The sequence below is a fragment of the Carassius auratus genome, chromosome 5, assembly GCF_003368295.1.
Source record: "Carassius auratus strain Wakin chromosome 5, ASM336829v1, whole genome shotgun sequence".
NCBI classification, from domain to species: Eukaryota; Metazoa; Chordata; class Actinopteri; order Cypriniformes; family Cyprinidae; genus Carassius; species Carassius auratus.
In genome coordinates, this window is record NC_039247.1 from 10,231,094 (window position 1) to 10,251,976 (window position 20,883).

At 37.6% G+C, this 20,883-nt stretch overlaps 1 protein-coding gene across 1 annotated transcript; it reads left to right on the plus strand.

The window, feature by feature from the left end:
- The first annotated feature begins 2,133 nt into the window (after window positions 1–2,133).
- Window positions 2,134–19,384, plus strand: LOC113074658 (ATP-binding cassette sub-family G member 4-like). The gene is made up of 15 exons (XM_026247530.1): window positions 2,134–3,077; window positions 6,298–6,535; window positions 12,862–12,979; window positions 13,091–13,223; window positions 13,525–13,575; window positions 13,708–13,853; window positions 13,983–14,106; window positions 14,226–14,340; window positions 15,110–15,255; window positions 15,347–15,445; window positions 15,532–15,700; window positions 15,917–16,017; window positions 16,252–16,410; window positions 16,495–16,613; window positions 16,705–19,384. Exons 2-15 carry the CDS (start codon window positions 6,307–6,309, stop codon window positions 16,928–16,930), a joined length of 1,935 nt encoding a protein of 644 aa, XP_026103315.1. The 5' UTR covers window positions 2,134–3,077; window positions 6,298–6,306; the 3' UTR covers window positions 16,931–19,384.
- Window positions 19,385–20,883: the final 1,499 nt, after the last annotated feature.

The following is a 20,883-nucleotide window of genomic DNA, read 5'->3' on the forward strand; positions in this document are numbered from 1 at the left end:
TTAATAACAAATAATCAGGTAATCCGTGATGAATTCACTTTTTGGTCTCAGTTTCTGTGGATAATAGTGTCTTCAAAAAAGCTAACATAATAAAATTCATACTTTTTCATATCTAGACCTGCAAGTAATTAAACCCAGTCCTCACCTGATCCTGCAGGCAGTCCCAGCCCTGGGAAAGGCAGCAAAGCTGCAAAGCACAGAAGACTAATTGCTGCCAGAGCCATTCTATCAGTCTGACCAGTGTGTCTGAATGTCTCTCACAACCACACACTCTATTTATATTCTTTTTTTTTTCTTTTTTTTTTTTTTTTTGCATACCAATTTCTAGATCATAAATTATTAGTTTTATGGAGAGGCCTTATCTCTTACCTTAGAAAGGTGTGGTCTGCTAAAGGATTTTGCCATGGATTAACTGATGCTTGTTTCTGAGAAATATTGAATACAAACTGATAACATTGAAAGTGGAGAAGTAAATATTTGGCAAGGTCCCAATGACCATATTTTGTATGTTGTAAAATATGACGTCAAATATGCTGTAGAGGGTGAGGATTATGTGGTTATGTTATCATTTACCACTGACCTCTCTTACCTCTTAAAAGTTAGTGTACTTTTCATTAATAAACATTAATTATTAACCATCACAAAATAACCTGACCACAGTTTCTTCATTTCCAGTGATGTGCATCTTAAAGGATCTTGTGAGATGCTCAGAAAATCTCTGAGCAGTTGTTCTCTTTATGTAATTATTTTATTTAAAAATGTCATAACATGCACGGATTAGTTCATTACATTTTATAATATAAACATTTGAAATATATCAGTCTGTGTGTAATGAAGGAATATAATATACAATATAATATATAATATATGATCTATCTATCTATCTATCTATCTATCTATCTATCTATCTATCTAGCTATCTCTCTCTCTCTCTCTCTCTCTCTCTCTCTCTCTCTGTCTCTCTATGTCTATCTATCTATCTATCTATCTATCTATCTATCTATCTATCTATCTATCTATCTATCTATCTATCTATCTATCTGTCTGTCTGTCTGTCTGTCTGTCCGTTCATATATATGTATATCTTAATTTACCTTCCCATATTATATTTAATTTAGCAGGACAGTAAATGTATTTTTGCTGTAAAATATTGTAAGAATGTTGTTAGAAGGAAACAACTTTTAATGTGTGGGCTATCTGTCTGTCTCATCCACATGAAGCTGTACTTCCCCTTTCTGCAAAAATAATAATTGAAAACATTCTTCAAAGCAATCACACATGCTGCAAGGTAAGCATTATTTCCATATCTATCCTCAACATAAGATTAACCTGACGTAGAAACATTGAATATGATATTGAGCGTGTCATAACAGCAACAGTATGTGTACTCGCCATGGATGATGTAGGGCGTCGTTTGAACGCGAGTAACCCCGTTGGTTTCACCGAGAATAACCCGAGCACTGCAGCATCAGCACCAGCAGCAGCAGCCGATGCGCAGGTGCCGCCTTTAAAGAGACCGTGCGCTCAATTCTCCCACGCTGCTGGTTAGGTTGTAATTCCCCTTTGTTTAAGATTTTCGTCTCCATCATCCCAAACCCCCCCACTCCCCAAAGCAATCTCACAGACAGGGAGTTCTAAAAATAGATACAACATACGTTTTCATCCTCCTGTCCCCCCAAAATAATAAAGCAGCCCCGTTGTTGTAGATCGCGAAAGCAGACTAGCAGGCTAATAAGTTTTTCTATTTAATGTGCACGAAAAAAAATCTTATGATATCTATTGGACATATGGAGATCTCAGAGCAGGCTATAAAGATACAGTTGATCCTGGTTGATTTTTCTCTTGGATCATGGGATAAGTTGAGATCCCCATCTGTGTAGTTATCATAAGATGGCACTAGGTCGGAGTCTGTAATGTAATCCACCACACAACAGCCCAGTAAACCGTGGCTTGTGCGTTTGCCATCACAAATAAACAACACATTTTTAACCTTAATTTTAACCTTTTAATTTTTAACAAATGAAAAAAAATTAAAAAGTGTGCACTGTGCACTCTGAGCACTGTGATGAATATATTGCCTGGACTTCCGCACTGCAAAAAAACAAAAAAAAACAAACCAACCCCCGCCCTAAGTGTTTTATGTTGAATTTTTCAACATGTTATTTATTGTTTATGTCATTATTTTGTGTGTTTGTGTGGTAACATAGATCCGCTCTGCTCTTATTTGTAGGCTACAAGTAGTTAGAGATTTTAATATTGTCATAATATTAGGCCTACTCATACAGTTATCTGCGCAAATTATACCGAAATTTCGCCTAACATCATCATCATTTTTTTTTTCCTCGGTACATTTCTAGCACTAGCTGCCAGATTTAACCATACATTTACCTAGAACAATTTACAGTGCAGAATTTTGCTGTTATTATTAAAATGTTACTCCTCAAACACAAACAAAGTATCATAACGTAAGTAACAAATATATCACTGCTACTTTGATCGTCCTCCAGTAACACGGGCTTATTCCGGACGAGAGCAGTTACGCCCAGTGCCACACACCGCCAGGCGTGCCAGGGCTCCTCTGTCCACTGCGCGCTATATCACACTGCGGCGCAGCATCCGGAGGACCGCGCAGGACGAGCACAACTCTTCTCCACACAGCTCCCTCCATACGCATACTGGATGACTGTGAATGCGCAATGATCGAGTCACGGTTTGCCCTTCTGTCAGCTGTCCGAAATGAAACTCCCGGTTTAACACGGATACTGCATCTGTTTAATTATTCATAATTGTTATGTTTGTTTTGGATAAGAATTGTCACGATATATTTTCAATAAACGATATGAATGTGACGTGTAGCGGCTCTCTGAAGGAGGATAGCATCCTCTCCGTCACCGGTGAGCTGGATCGGGCGTATAACGGAGCATCTTTTTTCTCATCTGGACTATAGAGCGGGGCCGCTCCTGTTGCTGAAGCCTGTGTGTACATATGATGCTCTTGAGCTCAAAGGAATGAATTGGACATTTTAATAAGGAAACACACTGCCAGGGAAACGTTTGATCATCTCAACGCGTAAAAAAGTAGGTATCTATTCTGAGTTTGGTTGCAACACTTATTGAAGCTCTCCAGTATAAACACACTAGACTGTGGTTTGCATGTGTGTGATGTCATTGACAGGGCATGTGATGCGTATTATTCTAAACACTGACTCAGTTCACCATAAAATATCTAGGTGGAGCACACGTTTAATGAATGTGAAAGGTTTCTTTTTAGCTTTTGTCTCATTTGCATTTCTTTATATATGCGAATATTCCTACTATAATTGCTCATTGTGTATTCTGTCTGCCTATCTGTTCTGGGAAGTGGAGTAAATGAAGGGAGATGATGACCTTTTTCTGACAGATCATATAGCCAGACTGGGTTTTAAAGGGTTTTCGTGTTTCTCAATCCTCAACACTGCACATTATATATATATATATATATATATATCTCTCTCGTTTAACAGCTGACTGTTATCATCAGCTCAATAATGGAGGCTCCAATACATAAATGTGTAATTATGAGGTCTTTCAGAAACTGGATTGAAATACAGTGCTCAAAAACACAGCCTTTCTTTGACTGATCAATAAAGACTAGGCAGTGTTTCATATGGTCAACAGAGCTATATAAGTGACATAATCAGTAATATGCCTCATTGTAGTTCTCACTTTATATAAATGTATATCTCTCATCCTGGTCATACTATTGTCCAGTTTGAGAGGTGTTTTGGGCACTTGGGCAGTTTGGCCAGAGACCATCTTAAACCAGTTAAGTTCAGCAGTCTAGCTTAGGGATAGATCCAATTGAAATAATTTTTAAATAACATTTTCAGGACATCTCTCTTGAAGATGAATCACTTGAATATAAATGGGGACATTGGGGATCAAGTGCAGGTCCATCAATCACAGTGAAATGTATAATTTGAAATGTAGCTTTTTCAGATTCACCAGTCCATGGTCTTGTGCCTTAAGTCATAATGGACAACAAACTGAGCACTTCTTAATGGAATATGCCATACTGACATACAAGCACTTTAATCATATAAATTGCTAGCTGGCAACAGTGAAAACACTGGTTCTTTAGAGAGGCAGGGTTCTATCAAGCACAGCACCCGGAACTGGTTTAGATGCTTCTGCAGCCTAAGTGCATTCTCATTGACGTGAAATACAATAACTCATATAGATTCCACATTTGCATTGCTGTCAGTACTGTTTGTACCTCTGTAGCTCAGTGCAGTGTTTTTCTGTGTCAGTGTCATTGAATCTGAGTGGTGATTTTTAATTAAATGCTGACATGACTACATTTAAAAAGTCTGTACACTGTTGACTAATGAGTTACACTCTTAAAAATAAAGGTTCTTTATTGTCAACTGGTTCCTTAAACATCCTTAAGAACCTTAAACATCCGTGTAAGCTTTCTGTTGTGCAAAAAGGTTCTTTAGACTATTAAATTGTTCTTTACACTAAGAAAAACAGGTTCTTTTAAGAATTGTTCACAGAAAGGTTCTCCGGATTGCTTATATTGGGAAGTCGTGGCCTGACGGTTAGCGACTTGGACTCGCAATCGAAAGGTTGTGAGTACGGGCCTTGGACCGGCAGGAATTGTAGGTGGGGGGAGTGCATGTACAGTGCTCTCTCCACCCTCAATACCATGACTGAGGTGCCCTTGAGCAAGGCGTCAAACCCCCAACTGCTCCCCGGGTGCTGCAGCATAAATGGCTGCCCACTGCTCCGGGTGTGTGTTCACAGTGTGTGTATTCACTGCTCTGTGTGTGTGTGCACTTTGGATGGGTTAAATGCAGAGCACAAATTCTGAGTATGGGTCACCATACTTGGCTGAATTTCACTTTCACTTTACTTGTATTTGTGTGTTTATGTTTGATCTGTAATTGCCTTCTGTATTCAAAAACTTTACTTGCTTTTTTTTTCTTTCTGTATTATTCACTATATTTTAGCATGCACTATATTTGTGTACACTGTGTGTGTGTGTGTCTGTGTGTGGCATTTTTGTGTGTGTGTGTGTGTCTGTGTGTGGCATTTTTCATATTCTGTGACACTCAGAAAGAAAATGTGAATCAGCACTATACTATTGTCAGGCTGTAACCAGATCTTTACTCCTCACAACAGCTCTGGAATTACAACCTCAGCCTTCCACATCCAGCAGGAAAATGTGAGAATCCAACAAAATCTGTCAGAGCTTTCATTAAAATTAGAGCATAATTCTATAATAATCATACTAGATTACATAAATATTAATAAAACATAGCACAGATTCAGGAAAGCTCTGCATTTCTATCAAAAGCTACAACAATACTAATAAAAGAGATGCTCGATCCATTGATCAGCTGTATTCTTGTCAGCTTGTTTGTTGAGAGCTTCCCCCGCAAAAGTGCAAAAAAGGTTTCCATCAAAGCTTCAAATGCTGGCATCAAATTCCATAGGCTAGAAGGGTAATTACTCTATTGTCTCCAAATGCATAACTCTGAGCAGATGCTCCCTTTCTAACTTATTTTATTCTCAAAACAACATCTTTCTAGATGGTCTGGGGGTAATATAGTTTAAACTAAAAGTGATGTGACGTGTGGCGTCCCATACTAAGAATTTGTACTAAGAATCCCATCCAAGTGCACATACACAGCAGTAAGTAGGGAACACACACTGTGAACTCACACCTGGAGCAGTTGGGGGCTCGGTGCCTTCCTCAAGGGTCTCACTTTAGTCATGGTATTGAAGGTGGAAGAGAGTACTGTTCACCACCCACCCCCACCCCCCACCTACAACCCCTGCCGGTACTGAGGCTCGAATCAGCATCCTTTGGGTTAAAAGTCTGACCTTCCAATCATTAGGCCCATATAGTTAGTGTCCTAATGGTAATCAACTGACCTAACTTAAAAACCTAATTAAAACAGAATGTAATATGCTTAGAATGAATCAATGTTCGTACAAAATGATGACTACCATGATTCATACCATGAGTTTATTTCAAAAGGCAGAATGATTTTGTTACCTCTCTGTTCCTCCTTTTCTCTGAGCTCTAGCCCAACCTCACATATGTATCACTGACTCAAACAGGAGCATGAAATTACACACCGCTTATCAAAGACATATTCTCCCATGCAAGTGTGTGTATGTGTGAACTGATTGCATTGAGGTAGATTTGATTGCAGATAGTAGTTTTGCAATTCCTATGCTTCTGTACAAATGTTCCATTATTACACATTATAACCATTTTCTAATTTTTGCATCCCCCCACATTTCCTAGGCTCTTGGTATGGCTGCGAAGCCCTTGGAGCCGGGGTCTGTTTCCATTCCCATGGAGGAGACCAAACGTGCAGGGAGCGCCCCTCCAGATGCTGCCATGCTGACCCACCTGAAGAAGGTGGAGAACCATATCACAGAGGCACAGAGGTTTTCCCACCTGCCTCGGCGTTCAGCAGTGGACTTGGAGTTTACAGAGATCTCCTACACCATCCGTGAGGGCCCCTGTTGGAGGAGGCGAGGTAATACATGAATCCTCATGATGAAGCTTATGTGGTGATTACAGTAGGATGAAACTTCAATTTGGAAGCATAACTGAAAATAAGTGATTATAGAATTGATATAATTTTTGTTTTTTTTCCATGTAGTAGTAGTTTACAAAATGAACCTGTGATATTTCTGTTGTGTCAGAAATCAATACATTAGCAATTATTTTCCTTTTACTGCCTATGGGTACAAAGGTGATCCAGTGATTTACTGCATGATAAACTAACAAAAGCAGGAACTTAAATGATCTAACAAATCAAACATAAACACTGCACTGACAGCAACTTATTTATGTGGCTGTCTGTGACTAAACATTCATAATGTCAGAAATCAAGATACTGTTAATAAATTAAATATACCACATGGGTCTCTGGGATACTCAAATTTGATTTGTCGATTGCTGCTCTCATTCGTCCATGGCATCTGGAAAATAAAACTGTGCTACTTTCACACCGTGGATTTTGTGCAAAGTTGCATCTCAGTTATATCTCAACTGTAATTGCAAAATGGCCTTTAAAGAATTTTATTGTAGTTAATTGGCACCAATTAGTTAGTGTGACGACATACAGACCAACTGTGCTCACAACAGCCCGACTCTGATTCCCCTCTCTCAACCCACTGCTTTCCTCTCAGCTCTCTACTGTCCTTTCCCAATCAAGTCATAAAAAGTCAATAAATATAACATAATTTTATTGTAATACTGTTGCAGTGTTTTTCTTGTTGCTAGTTTGTGGATTGATTTCTAAGAGTACGCTTTTATATAATGTACAGGTACAGTTATAAAATCATTTTAACTCCGATTAATATTTAATATCCTCCTTTTTTTTTTTTTTTGGTTAGTAGTCCCATTAGTGTCATTATGACCCTGCCGAGGTTTTTTTTGCAATACTGATGGGATAGGTATACCTAATCTCTTATCACTCCAAACTCACAACACACAAACACACGTATGTATGCACAAGGACACATATACACAGGCATAACACTATTAACACCATCCTGTGTCCTGGACTGTACAGTGCTGTTCTCAGCAGTCTTAAGATAAAGTAAATAATTCACATCCCCAGACGGCACACTACTCAGCTGTCTCCTGCCTAGCCTAGCTTAACCTGCCCAGGATGAAATCAGCCCACACACGAATGCTAACTCACACTCAAACACAAAATGAGTGATAATGGATAATGAGTCCAAACAATAAGCAGGGATGAGGCTCAGAGACAGGCAGGCTGAGAGAGTGACTGCTGAGTCCAGCCCAATGACAGTAGAGCAGTGAGCAGTAATGGCAGGGCAGAGCGAGATCGGTGGATAGCAGTGAAGGTCTGACAGGGACACTTAGCATAAGAGCCTAAACACTCATGGTCTCTAACTAAAGATAAAGCAAAGAACATTAGAGAAGAAAACAGAACTACATGAAGGACACACGGGGACAGTACAAAACAAGACCAGAATTAGCAGGTAGAACTGCAGTCTAAAAGCCACAAGGAAGAACACAGCAGCAGAATGTATAGCAAACTGGCAAAACATGAGGGAAAGAAAGCACAATATAAAGGAAATGGTGAACACGAGGAACAAGTGACAACACTCAGACAAACTAAGACTAAAATAAACAAATGGGTCTGTTAACTGGAAACAAGGAGGCTGGATGAGAGGAGCACATGGCAGACACAAAGACATAGAACACAACATTAAATAAAACACATTAAACAAAGACAAGACAGACAGAACAATCAGGGGAGAACCCTGACAGTACATTGTGTTTTTTTGCTAAGCGATAGATAAGATAAGAGCTAGAGCTGGCTATCAGCACTAATATATCTATTAATGTCATACGAGCTCAGTTGACACATCTTGGGAAATTACAGTACACGGAGAACTATGCAGAATTTTAAGATATAGCTAAGGACCATTGGAGGAAAAATGTTTGATTGCAGGAGAAGTTATTTGTGCTTAAATGCTCTTAGGGAGCTTTGGGTGTATTTTGGGTTTCTGTAACTGTTTTTTCTATTTTACTAGCTCATGGGACCAGAGAAATCTCATAATGTCTTTGCCTTCTCCTGTCTTTCTCCCTTTCTCTCTGCTCCATGTATTTTATCTAGAAAGCAGCTAGAAGAAGCTGGTGCAGTGCTGTTAATGCTGGTGAATGATGGTTACTGCATGCACACCAGCTTCTATAGTTTATTGACCTCCAGCATGCTGAGCTCCACCCACAAATAGATACTTATTCACACACACACACACACACACACACACGGCACAAACCAAGCACACATGCACGACAGATGTATCATAAGGTCTCACAGTTGCACACATTAGTAAATGGAAGAGGGTGAATCATACAGTAGTGATCTCTATGACACTGAGAGCAAGCCACTCCTGACACTTATATATGTTCTTATGTTCAAATGGTGTACCTCATAATGCTGAGTTAGCACCACATACATTACTATGTCATTCTTTCATTATTATCTCATACTTCATTATACAGTCCCTCTGGTGTTCCATCTTTTGAGAAACAAGCTCTTTCATGTGTAGGTTATGTATTAGCATTGATCATTTTAAAATACCACAAAGGCAAATGTATTTGCTTGCTTTTACATGGTGATCCTGGTTTATCCTGTATTCCTCACTATTTCATTGCTGTGCAGTCCATATAACATGTATGCATGTGGGAGATTTAATTGTGAAGGACGTGTTGTTCCTCTATAAGTACTTCCACAAGCTCTGAATGATAATGTATGTGAGCGCAGTCAGAGAAGATAGATTAATAGTTATGTATGCAGGCTGATGGTTTCGTTTTTGATGGATGAATACAAGCTGTTTGTGGCCTTCCTGCCATTTAACCTTCCTCTTTTTGATGTCATACTGCTCCTCTGCTCTTTTTTTTTTCCCTCTCATCATTATTGATCCGTCTCTGTTGTTTTTGCTTTTCTGTATTACCTCTGGCCTCTCTCTCTAAATTTTTTCTCTCCCTCTGGACGCTTGTTCACCTGTCATATTTAATATTTTCTATCTTCCTGCAATTTCTTATTCTTTGTTCTGTGCCTCCTCTCTCGCTGCTTTTTGAAACACTTTGAGTCATAAACATTCTGCATTTTGGATGGTTGCCTTGATCTGTGGGAAGTAGCATAGATGGCTTCCACAGATGTTATACAATACCAGTGCATTTGCAATAAGCCCAGTGGTAAATTTAGAGTTATGGGTAATGCACAGGGCTGTTAATAATCTGCTCTGTGACTGTTATGCTTTTGAACATGGTTTTTTGTGGATCTTCAGAGAGACTGTCTCTGTAGTTTAATAGCAGCTAATTAACCCAAAGGCACTTTTGTACTGCACCAGATATTTTATCCAGTTTGAATTAAACACAATCATTTTACACATTACACCTTCAAACTGTTTACTTGATAGTTCTAATGCAGAATATGGGATTTTGTACTCTTGCTTGAGGGTGTAATTTGTACAGGAGAATTCCATCACTGTACAGTTGATTCAGTGTTTCAGTTATTAATACTCTTATAGCCTGCGGTTTGTACACCAATGCAGCAGTTATTAATTTGCAACATCAGTTTGCAAATATGAGCAAATTATTCAGAAAAGTTTTGTCATGCATTTTTATGTTATTACTGACAATTGTCTCATTCTGTCACTTCATACTCACGCTTAACAGCATAGGCAGGGTAACCATTTGGGCAAAAAACAAGATATGTTGGCCACAAATCAATAATTTATTCCCACAAATTCATATATTTCCTTGTTTTAGGTCAATTGTTGCCTTCTTGTACTAATTTGTTCCCTCATTTTAGATTAATCAGTTTAACAAAGAATCAACTAAATTTAAACTAATAATAAAAATTAAAAAATAACAACATGCACTGCAAAAAATGACTGTGATTTTAATGGTAAAAAACTTGGAAAATCCTACAGTACAAACCTGTTAAATGATTAACAGTAATTTCCTGTTCCCAGAATTCTCTGAGTTGCATCTCAAATTTAGTTTGAATTTGAAGTTTTTTTCTTTGAAATAAATATTTTTCTTTCTTCTTATTATTTTTTCTTATCTGTTATGTTTATTACGGTGGTATGTTACATATAGCGTTGTTAAATTAATGTTTGCTGCATATTTCAGTTTAATGAGTCTCACCATGATGGTGATTAGTGTTTGTGTGAATGACACTGTGCACCTTCTATGTATCTTATTATTTAAAAGCTGCTTGTGATGGGCTTTGTTTCTTCACATGACTTTCTTATCACCACCTGCTTTTGGTGGTTACCATTGTATTACAAAGGTACAAAAACAGATTTCAGTACTTCAGTAAGTTGTTATATTAATATTATATCAGTTAAATGATGGTATTAAAACTGTAAATGTAAGGTGAAAACCGTTAAACCTTAAACGGTGTTACCATATTTTTTACGGTATAATTCTAGCAACCACAGCTGCCGTTTTTTTACCGTATATTTTAATGATTTTTTTTTACATTGTGGCCAAGATTTACCTAAAATTATGTCTTTAATCTGTGGTCACGATATGTATTTTTATGTCTGTCATGTGTGGGGCTTCATAGCAACTTATTTTTTTTAATTAGGAAATTTTGTAAATAATAATAAATACAGATTTTTGCTAGTATTTACTTTCAGAAACCCTCTTAACAATGTGTAGGACTGTACATTTCTAACACAAGATAATATTGCTAGCAGATGACTGCCTTCTTCCTTTTCAGCACATAACCACAAACTGCATGGATGCATATTGATTAAATGTGTTTAAGCTTTCCAAGAGCACTCTCAGGCTGATCCCAGTTCAGTTCATACTATAGTGCAGGCCCATGTAAATGATCTCAGGCAGTGCTGCTTGTTTTTAACTCATGCTACAGATGGAGAAGAGGATGAATGCATGATCAGATTGATGGTCAGGTTACACATCGTCAGCATGTAGCAAAATCTAAAGATGAATTATTAGTTACAGGATGCAGGGCATATCATCTGTGGATGAGTTATCAGCATTTAATACTCATGCATGCCACAGATCATTGGTTTGCAGAGAAGCGTACAGGAAATTATCGGGCGATGTGGGGTGTTGACCCTGTCACTCACTTTCTTTTTCTCTTTCTCAATTCTGTCACTTACCTTGCGTAATTTTTTTTTTCTGTGATGTAAAAGTAGAGAAGGAGAGGGAGAGAGAGAGAGAGAGAGAGAGAGAGCAATCATAGTACTTCACCAATGACTAAAAGCTGTGACTGAAATATAAAGCAACACAGATAAATACACAGATAAATGGGGAAGACAACACACATAACATAAACCAGGGATCTTCATGTGGGCATCTATGGTCCCAAGGGAGTTTGGACACTACTGTAACCCTGTGGGGGTAGGGAGTTCTGCTAAATATTCAATAAATAACTTCCTCCCACATAAAATTGAAAATGTAAATATATTTTGGGGTCAGTTAGATTTTTGAAAGAAGACTCTTATGCTCACCAAAGCAGCATTTATTTCATTAAAAATACAGTCAAAACAGTAATACTGTGAAATATGATTACAGTTTAAAATTTTGTATAGTTTTCTAATTTAATATATTTTAAAATAAGTACAATTTATACATTTGTGATGGCAAAGCTGAATATTTAGCTGTTTTGTGGAAATTGATACATTTTTGTCAGGATTCATTAATTCGGACCAATAACAAGGGGGTCTTTGAACTGGGAAGGTAGTTATAAAGTTTAGGTATGGGGTGGATCAAGGGATCTAAAATATAGTCATGTTGAATAAAGCATTCATATGTGCTTTATACTTACTAAGAAATTGCCAGTATGCTAGTAATATGCATGCTAATAAGAAGCTAGCTAATAGTGAGATCTGGTCCTTAAAATGAAGTGTAACTATTTAAATTCAATTTGAGATTTTTACTAGTCTGTGGTGTATCTGGTTATTGATCCAAGTTATTGCATTGTTCATTGTTGTTTTTGTCACATAATGTGTTTAAATGAATGATTTTGTTCTTTTTTTTTCAAATGAAAATGGTTATAACTATCACAGTTAGATGATGGGTCAAATCGTAACTTGTATTCTGTTGTTTAAATAATTTCATTGGACATTACTTGTCTTGAGAGTTAATTACATAATCAAAGTATTTGGAGTACACTGGAGAACTGGAGTACTATCAAATATTATTATATGTATATTATTATACTGCTGTGTTTTATCAAGTCTGTATTTGTTTGATGCCAACTTACTCTGTCTTGAATTTAATGTGGCAGCTAGTAACACTGTATTGAAAACGATGTGCCCAAAATGCTGTGTGCAGGATTTAAGGCCCTTCTGAAGTGTCTGTCTGGAAAATTCTGCTGTCGTGAACTCATCGGAATCATGGGACCCTCAGGGGCCGGCAAGTCCACTCTCATGAACATTCTTGCTGGTTACAGGTAAAAGTGCATGTACTGTATGCATGAAGAAGAAATAGAATTTGTTTCCTGTTTATCACTTTCTAGCCTTTCTTTTTATAAACTTCTGTCCCTTATCCTTTCTTTCTGCAGAGAGACAGGCATGAAAGGTCAGATCCTGGTAAACGGGCGACCCCGTGACCTCCGCACCTTCAGAAAAATGTCATGTTACATAATGCAAGATGACATGCTACTGCCAAACCTGTCAACACGAGAGGCAATGATGGTGTGTGTGTGTCTGTGTGTGCATAATCATTTTTGTATCATATGTTATTGATCAGTAGGCGGCACTCTAGAATACTTGATTCTGATTGGTCAGTTGCTGCCATCTGTGGACAAACTTTTGCATAATGATCACTAAACTCTCTCAAATTATACAATGATTTCGACTTCAATAATTTATATACAGTTATTTGGTAATTATCACAACATAATCCCCATCAGGGTGATTTTTTTTTTCTGTGAATGACAGAAAAAGAAGATTGTACATTATCCCTTATTTAATGTAATCTTTCTTTTTTGTTTAGGTTTCAGCTAACCTTAAACTTAATGAAAACATGGAAGTGAAAAAAGAACTGGTAAGTTTTTGTGGTATCACTTTACTGCATGTTCAGATGATCTGTGTTATGTTAGGAAGTTATAAATTATCATTGTGTTTATTATAATAATAATAATAAAAAAAATCTAAATTATGATATAACGTGTGACAGGTGAATGAGATCCTCACAGCATTAGGACTGCAGGAGTGCGCTCACACTCGCACCATTTCTCTGTCGGGTGGCCAGTGTAAGCGGTTGGCCATTGCTCTGGAGCTGGTCAACAACCCACCTGTCATGTTTTTTGATGAACCCACCAGGTGCCCAAAGCTGTTTCAGATTCAGCCTTATTCCTAATTCGTTTGATGTTTGTGGTAATATTTCTCCTTTACGGAACATTTCCATTTAATATCCCCAAACGGGCATTTGTGTTTGTTTCTGTATGTTAGTGGTCTAGACAGCGCGTCCTGTTTCCAGGTGGTGTCCTTGATGAAATCTCTGGCTCAGGGAGGCAGAACCATCATCTGTACCATCCACCAGCCCAGTGCTAAACTGTTTGAAATGTTTGACAAAGTAAATTGCTGTATTCTAAAATTATATTGTTCTGTGAAAATATGTTTTGATTTAAAAGTGTGTGAGGATGTTGATGTGTTCATGTTCTTGTTTAATACTCAGTTTGTTCTTCTTTGTAGCTTTATATCCTGAGTCAAGGTCAGTGTATATATAAGGGGACAGTCCCACACCTTATCCCTTACCTGAAAAACCTTGGACTCCACTGCCCCACGTACCACAATCCTGCAGACTTTAGTAGGTCTACTGTGTATTTGTGTGTGTGTGAGTGTGTGTGTGTGTGTGTGTGTGTGTGCATGCGTGTGTGTGTGTGTGTGTGTGTGTGTGTGTGTGTGAGAGAGAGAGAGAGAGACATAACATATAAATGTGGAATAATGAATGAATTTTGAGGAATTAATAGGGTTTTTTTTAGCAAGAAAACAGCTTTGTCACTTAATATTTCTGTGGAAACCATTACATTAAAATAGACTTTTTATAACAATGCCTTTACTGTCATTTTTCATCAATTACCTGTGAATTGATGAAAAATGACAGTAAAGGCATTGATATAAAAAGTCTATTTTAATGTAATGGTTTCCACAGAAATATTAAGTGACAAAGCTGTTTTCAATATTGACAATAATAAATGTTTATTAGTCATATTAGTATGATTTCTGAAGGATCATGTGACACTAAAGACTAGAGTGATTACTGCTGAAAATTCTTATTGCCATCTAATAAATATATTAAAATAAAAATAAACATTGTGATTTTAAATTGTAATAATATTGACTGCATAAATGCAGCCTTGATAGGCATAAGAGTATTCTTTCAAAAATATGAATTAATCATAATGACCCAAACTTTTGTAATTGTACATTTGTAAATGTATTTTTGAGTAATTTTAGTAATCATATATGTTATACGATAGAGTGCTTTCAAAGACGTCATAATTCTCTTTGGCTCCTCTTGTTTATTAATCAGTCATTCAGCATGTGTATGAGTTCTGCTGTCTCTCTTCTGACAGTAATCGAGGTTGCCTCAGGAGAGTACGGTGATCTGAACCCTGTTCTTTTCGAGGCGGTTCAGGGAGGCCTGTGCTCAGATGAGGTAAAGAAGAACTCCATTGACAAGAACGACGGCACCACATCCTGTCCCTCCCAGTGTTACAACGTGAGTAATGGACACACACTCTCACACACAAAATCTGTCTGTTTACCAGTCTCTGACCCACACACCTCAATTTGTATGTGTATTCGTACAGGATTCAGGCTACATTGAGAAACACACTTTTGCCACCAGTTCCCTCACACAGTTCTGCATCCTCTTCAAGAGAACCTTCATCACTATATGCAGGGACATGGTAAGAATTGCCATCTATTGTGATTGGCGGTGCCTAATATATTAAAGGCTAAAGAAATGCAATGACAAAACAATGTCTGTGTTCAGGTATTAACACACCTGAGAGTGATGTCACACCTGTGTATTGGTGTGCTGATTGGTCTGCTGTACCTAAACATTGGGAATGATGCCAGCAAAGTGTTCAACAACACTGGCTTCCTGTTTTTCTCCATGCTGTTTCTCATGTTTGCTGCACTCATGCCCACCGTCCTGACATGTAAGGCATTCTCTCTGTGTGTGTGTGTGTTTGGTTGTGCGTGCTTGATTCTTTATGAGCATGGAAAATAGATTTGACATGAGTGATTACCAAATCTTTTTTGGTTTGTGATGGATTAGAAGCACCCATATTGGCTTGATTGAGAGTTATGGTCTTTACAGAATCAGTGGAGCGGATTGAATTAGGCACTGATGCAGTGATGTATTTCCCTTGCAGTTCCATTGGAGATGCCTGTGTTTATAAGGGAGCATCTTAATTACTGGTACAGTCTAAAGGCATATTACCTGGCCAAGACCATGGCTGACATTCCATTCCAGGTACTTCTGTTTCTTTGTCTTTACATGTAATAATGTTAAATCTAAGGGAGGAGCCACTGTTCGAACTGATTGGAAGGACTTGCAAAGTTGGCATGTTAGGGGACGAGCATTTCTAAATGTACAGGGGACATGTCAACTAATGATTTGCAGTATCTGTCCCACTTTTCAAATCATTCCATGTGCCCCAGGTAGAATCCAAATGTCAGAATATGAGTGCTCCTCTCTCTTTTCCAGATAATTTGCCCAATAATGTACTGCAGTATAGTGTACTGGATGACAGAGCAGCCTCCAGAGGCAGGCAGATATCTGCTCTTTATGGCCCTGTCCACCTGCACTGCCCTAGTGGCTCAGTCCCTGGGGCTTCTCATTGGAGCTGCATCCACCTCACTACAGGTAGGAGGACTTCAAACTAAAATACTGTAAAACAGTCTGTCAAATCTATATTGTACACAAATACTCTTTTTTTCATAATTTCAGGTTGCCACATTTGTAGGTCCAGTGTCTGCCATCCCAGTCCTACTGTTCTCGGGCTTCTTTGTCAACTTTGACACTATCCCCAAATACCTTCAGTGGAGCTCCTATCTGTCATATGTCAGGTGGGTCAAGAACCATAACACTGACAGTCCTAAACAGGCAATCATTGCACACAGAAAACTCACACTCACACACTGATGTCTTCCTCTGCAGGTATGGTTTTGAGGGCGTGATCCTCTCCATCTATGGCATGAACCGCTCAGAGCTGGAGTGTCCCGGTGTGGTGTGCAAGTTCCAGAAACCAGTGGAGGTGCTGCAGCTGCTGGATGTGGAGGATGCTAAACTCTACGTGGACTTCATAGTTCTGGGGGTCTTCTTCTTCGTTCTGAGACTTGCCACTTATCTAGTTCTACGTTATAAAGTCAAGTCAGAACGTTAGGGCCAAAACTCATCATCAGACATACATTTAATTTCACATACACATAAACTCTGATAAATGCACATAATCTATTTGCATTGGACACAGAAACCAATGCACATTGATTATGGGGCCATTGTTTGGCAGTGCAGCATTTATCCTCAGTTTTTGTTACTTGAAAAATATTTTTAAATCTCTAAGTATAGAATAGTAAAAAATGTTAAATTGTTTGTTTTATTTTGTTTTCAATTTTGAATGTATTCCATGCAGTAACAGTGTAAATGCATTTTACCCTTGACTGAACGTTGAAGCATGAGTCTGCTGACAGGACTGTTTTTACAATATTTACAATCACAATCCAATAACTGCTCCCAACAGCATGTGGATTGGCCAACAGGCAACATGCGAGTCTGTTGATGTCATAACTGAATTATCATCACACTGTTGTCTCACTGTTAATTCGTTCAGACTGAAGAATGTTGAGAATGTCATCAAAATGTGTTTCGGAGGAGAGTGCACTGCATGCTTGGGGCACTTTAGGACATGCAAGCAGCAGAAGCGAGAACTGTGTGTGAGGCGTTCAGTATATTACAGATTATAAGAATGAATCGTCCAACCAGCGTATCTTCAGTTCCATTTTTTGTCTTCCCACAATACACAGAGATCAAAGAGAATAGTATCTTCTGCGACCTGCTGAATAGTAAGACTTTTATGATCGCTCAAGGCAATTCTGGGCAAAGCATCAACATCAACCTAAATCTAACCAATTGAGGAATGCTGCAGCAAGTGCCCTTGATGTGAACTGCCTACCTTTTTTTTCTCAAAGGGACAACTGGAATACCTTGCTTGACAAACATTTAGGCATTTTGGAGGTATACATCTACCTTTAATTCTCTGACAACTGCCTTTGGGGTATCCTGAGAGAGAAACAGACAATAGTTTGTGGGCTTTTGCTCTCTCTTTTTCATCAGGAGGGATCAAATCTTGAACTTGTACAGTACAACACCAGTGACCAAAATATGTAGAACTCAATGTGAATTGGCTAATAACACAGCACCACTGAATTGACTGCGTTAAGCCAAAAACAACACATATCAAATGTCAGAAACTCATTTGCAATCCTAATCCTATCGAACATCTCATGCAAACATCCGTTACTGTCTAAATAGGAGTCACTGACCTGTTCCTTTCTACTTCTTTTGCGACTGTTCCCTGGACACTCAATCTGGGATGTCAGAACATTTGTGGTCAGTTGCAAGTGAAACAATCATATACCTGGAGAGAGATGCTGGATGAACACTTTATGCCCTCTTCAGTGGTGTGGTGTGCTTTTCTGGATGGATAAATCTATTGATGGCATCTATATGCACATTTCCTCCTATCTGCTTCTCCCCTCTAGCAGCCAGGCTATTCAATACTGCAATGCAATGCAAACATCTTCACAACTAACTGGAAATCTTTTTGAGTCATGCTATGTGTTATGTCCTAATATAATGAAGGCTACTAATAATCTGAGTATATACACAAAGAAAAGTATATGTGTAATGCTTTAAGCAAGATTGTAAATACATGTATGCATTTTTGTTGATGCGGTTTTATTAGAACTTTTCTGGACGTTGGTTTGTAATTAATTTTATTTTTATATCCGTAAATATGACATGCAATTCTGGAAAAGGCAGTGCTGTGACCGGAAAATGCATGCCAAATTTGAAATCCGAAAAACACAAGATGCTGTGACTGAGGAATTTATGTTGCACATGTGTTGTAATCCAAAAAAAGACTCCCAAAATGACTGAATAATCTGCAGTGGGTTCATTTTAGAACATCTTTATTTTGTTTTAGAATTGGGCAAGTTTACAGTGAGCATTGTGAGTAGTACAAATGTGATATAAAGGCTTTGAGACAGGAAGTTGGCCTTCAAAAAAGTCAGTAGCATTTAGTTTTAACACGTAGTACTGTAAGGTATGATTGCTCTTTTTCTAGAACAATCTGTCCACCAATATTTTGCGCACAGCTTTAAAGAAGTTTTATTTATTTATTTATTTTCCATATGGTATACCAAGGAAAAAAACTAGGTCAGCTCTTGGTTGTGAATGTTTTCGGAGCACAAGCTCCATTTTCAGAAGAGCTGCTATAGAGCAAGGGATCAATGAAGCTATTAGCTGCTCAACAGTCAACAATCCAGTATTCAGTATTGCTTGATTCAAACCAATCAGCAGCTGCTTAGACAAAGAGTGTTCTATATTCTATTTCCCTTTGAGTCATCTGAGAGTTTTAGAATAAGGAAATGTTTACCATCAAGAATCTGTCTTCTAATGGTACACAGACATCTAGTGTAGAAAGTTGGGTAATACCTGTTTCTAATAGCAATAGTATTATTGTTCTGTGCCTAGTGAGTGATATTTCCTATCTAATCCTTGAATGTTCGATATATTTCCGGTTGTCGTCTGTCAAATCTATATTGTATACAAATCATTTTGCGTGTCTGTGTCATTCGTATGTTTCAATATGGGTTTCTGTATGTGGAGTCTTAGCTGGAAGATTTTGAGAGTCACCCGGATGAGATCATATTTCACACACTCATATTTAATCATGTTCATTTCTCTTTAAGCAAAATCACGTTCATTGTTACGCAGCATGCATGTCTTAAATAAAAAGCATTTGATGGTTCTTTCTCAGATTACAAAATAAAAAAAAGATAAGCAGGTAAAGTGCAAATCAATTTGCAAGATATAAAAAAAAAAAAAAAACTTTTGTTTATTCTGTTTTATGTATGAAAACATTCTACAAGGTTTTGGCTTGCACAACAGATGTGCAGAGAATAAGAGTTACTGCGGTTTGCTTCCCAGTTTTGCTGCATAATTATTATGTTTGCCTCATCAAAATGCAAGTTATGTGTGCTAAACCATGTTCAAATGATTATAATAAATGCATTTATATATTACCTACACCTAATGATTTCTGTCTCTGTAGTAGTCTAGGCTATACATATTTAAAATACTCTGTAACATTTTTTTTTTTTTTTTTTTTTTTTAGAAAATATGATTTTATTACATTTGAATTTCTAACCCTGCAATTAGTTTAATTTGAGACAGACAGCCTGCTTAAAGGGATTGTCCACCCAAAAATCTAAATTCTGCCATAGTTTATTCACCCTTGTGTAGTTCCAAACTTGCATGACTTTCTTTCTTCTGTGGAACACAAAAGAAGATATTCTGAAGAATGCTGGTAACAAAACAGTTTTGATTGGCACTTCCATTATATTTTTGGCCAAAAAAAGGGGTATTAGCATCACTAGGTTATTAGCATTCTGAAAAATGATTACAAGTTTGGAACACCAGAGTGAGTAAATGATGACAGAATACATTGAATTTCACTGAATATTTAGAGTGTAAATTACACTTTTTCAAATATTAGTCGTTATGAATCAAAACCTCTACGGATAAAACTTTGAAGTAAATAATATGGTAGCATGTGTTATCTAAATGCTTCTAGTTCTCAGCATGCTCTGCTTCTGACTGTTAAAGATTGTTTAAAGAAGAGCTGACAACACAGCTTCAACTGACTCACAGCCACACAGCCTTAGATGAAATCAACTGCAAATGAAATCAATGATATGTCACCAGAGCATGTTTAAACAATTCCAAAACATCAGTACAATGTTCAGTTATCATAATCCATTTTTGGAATCAGTGACTGACAGCTGGATTTTCACACATGAGCTCTCAAAGTAGCATTAAAGTCTTTAAAAACAGCAATTTTGAACTTTCAGTATCATTCTTTGCATAATTGTTGGTCTCAGAATGTCATTTAGCCCATCTCAAATTACACTAGTTTCAAAATTCTTCTAATTGTCCTGATTACACTCTCTCAGAAAAGATAAAAAACTTTAATCCTAGCTGATCCTTTCTTTTCATGGCACATTTGCAATTAGCAGGTTAGCACTGTGTCCTTCAGAGAGGTGACATATTGAC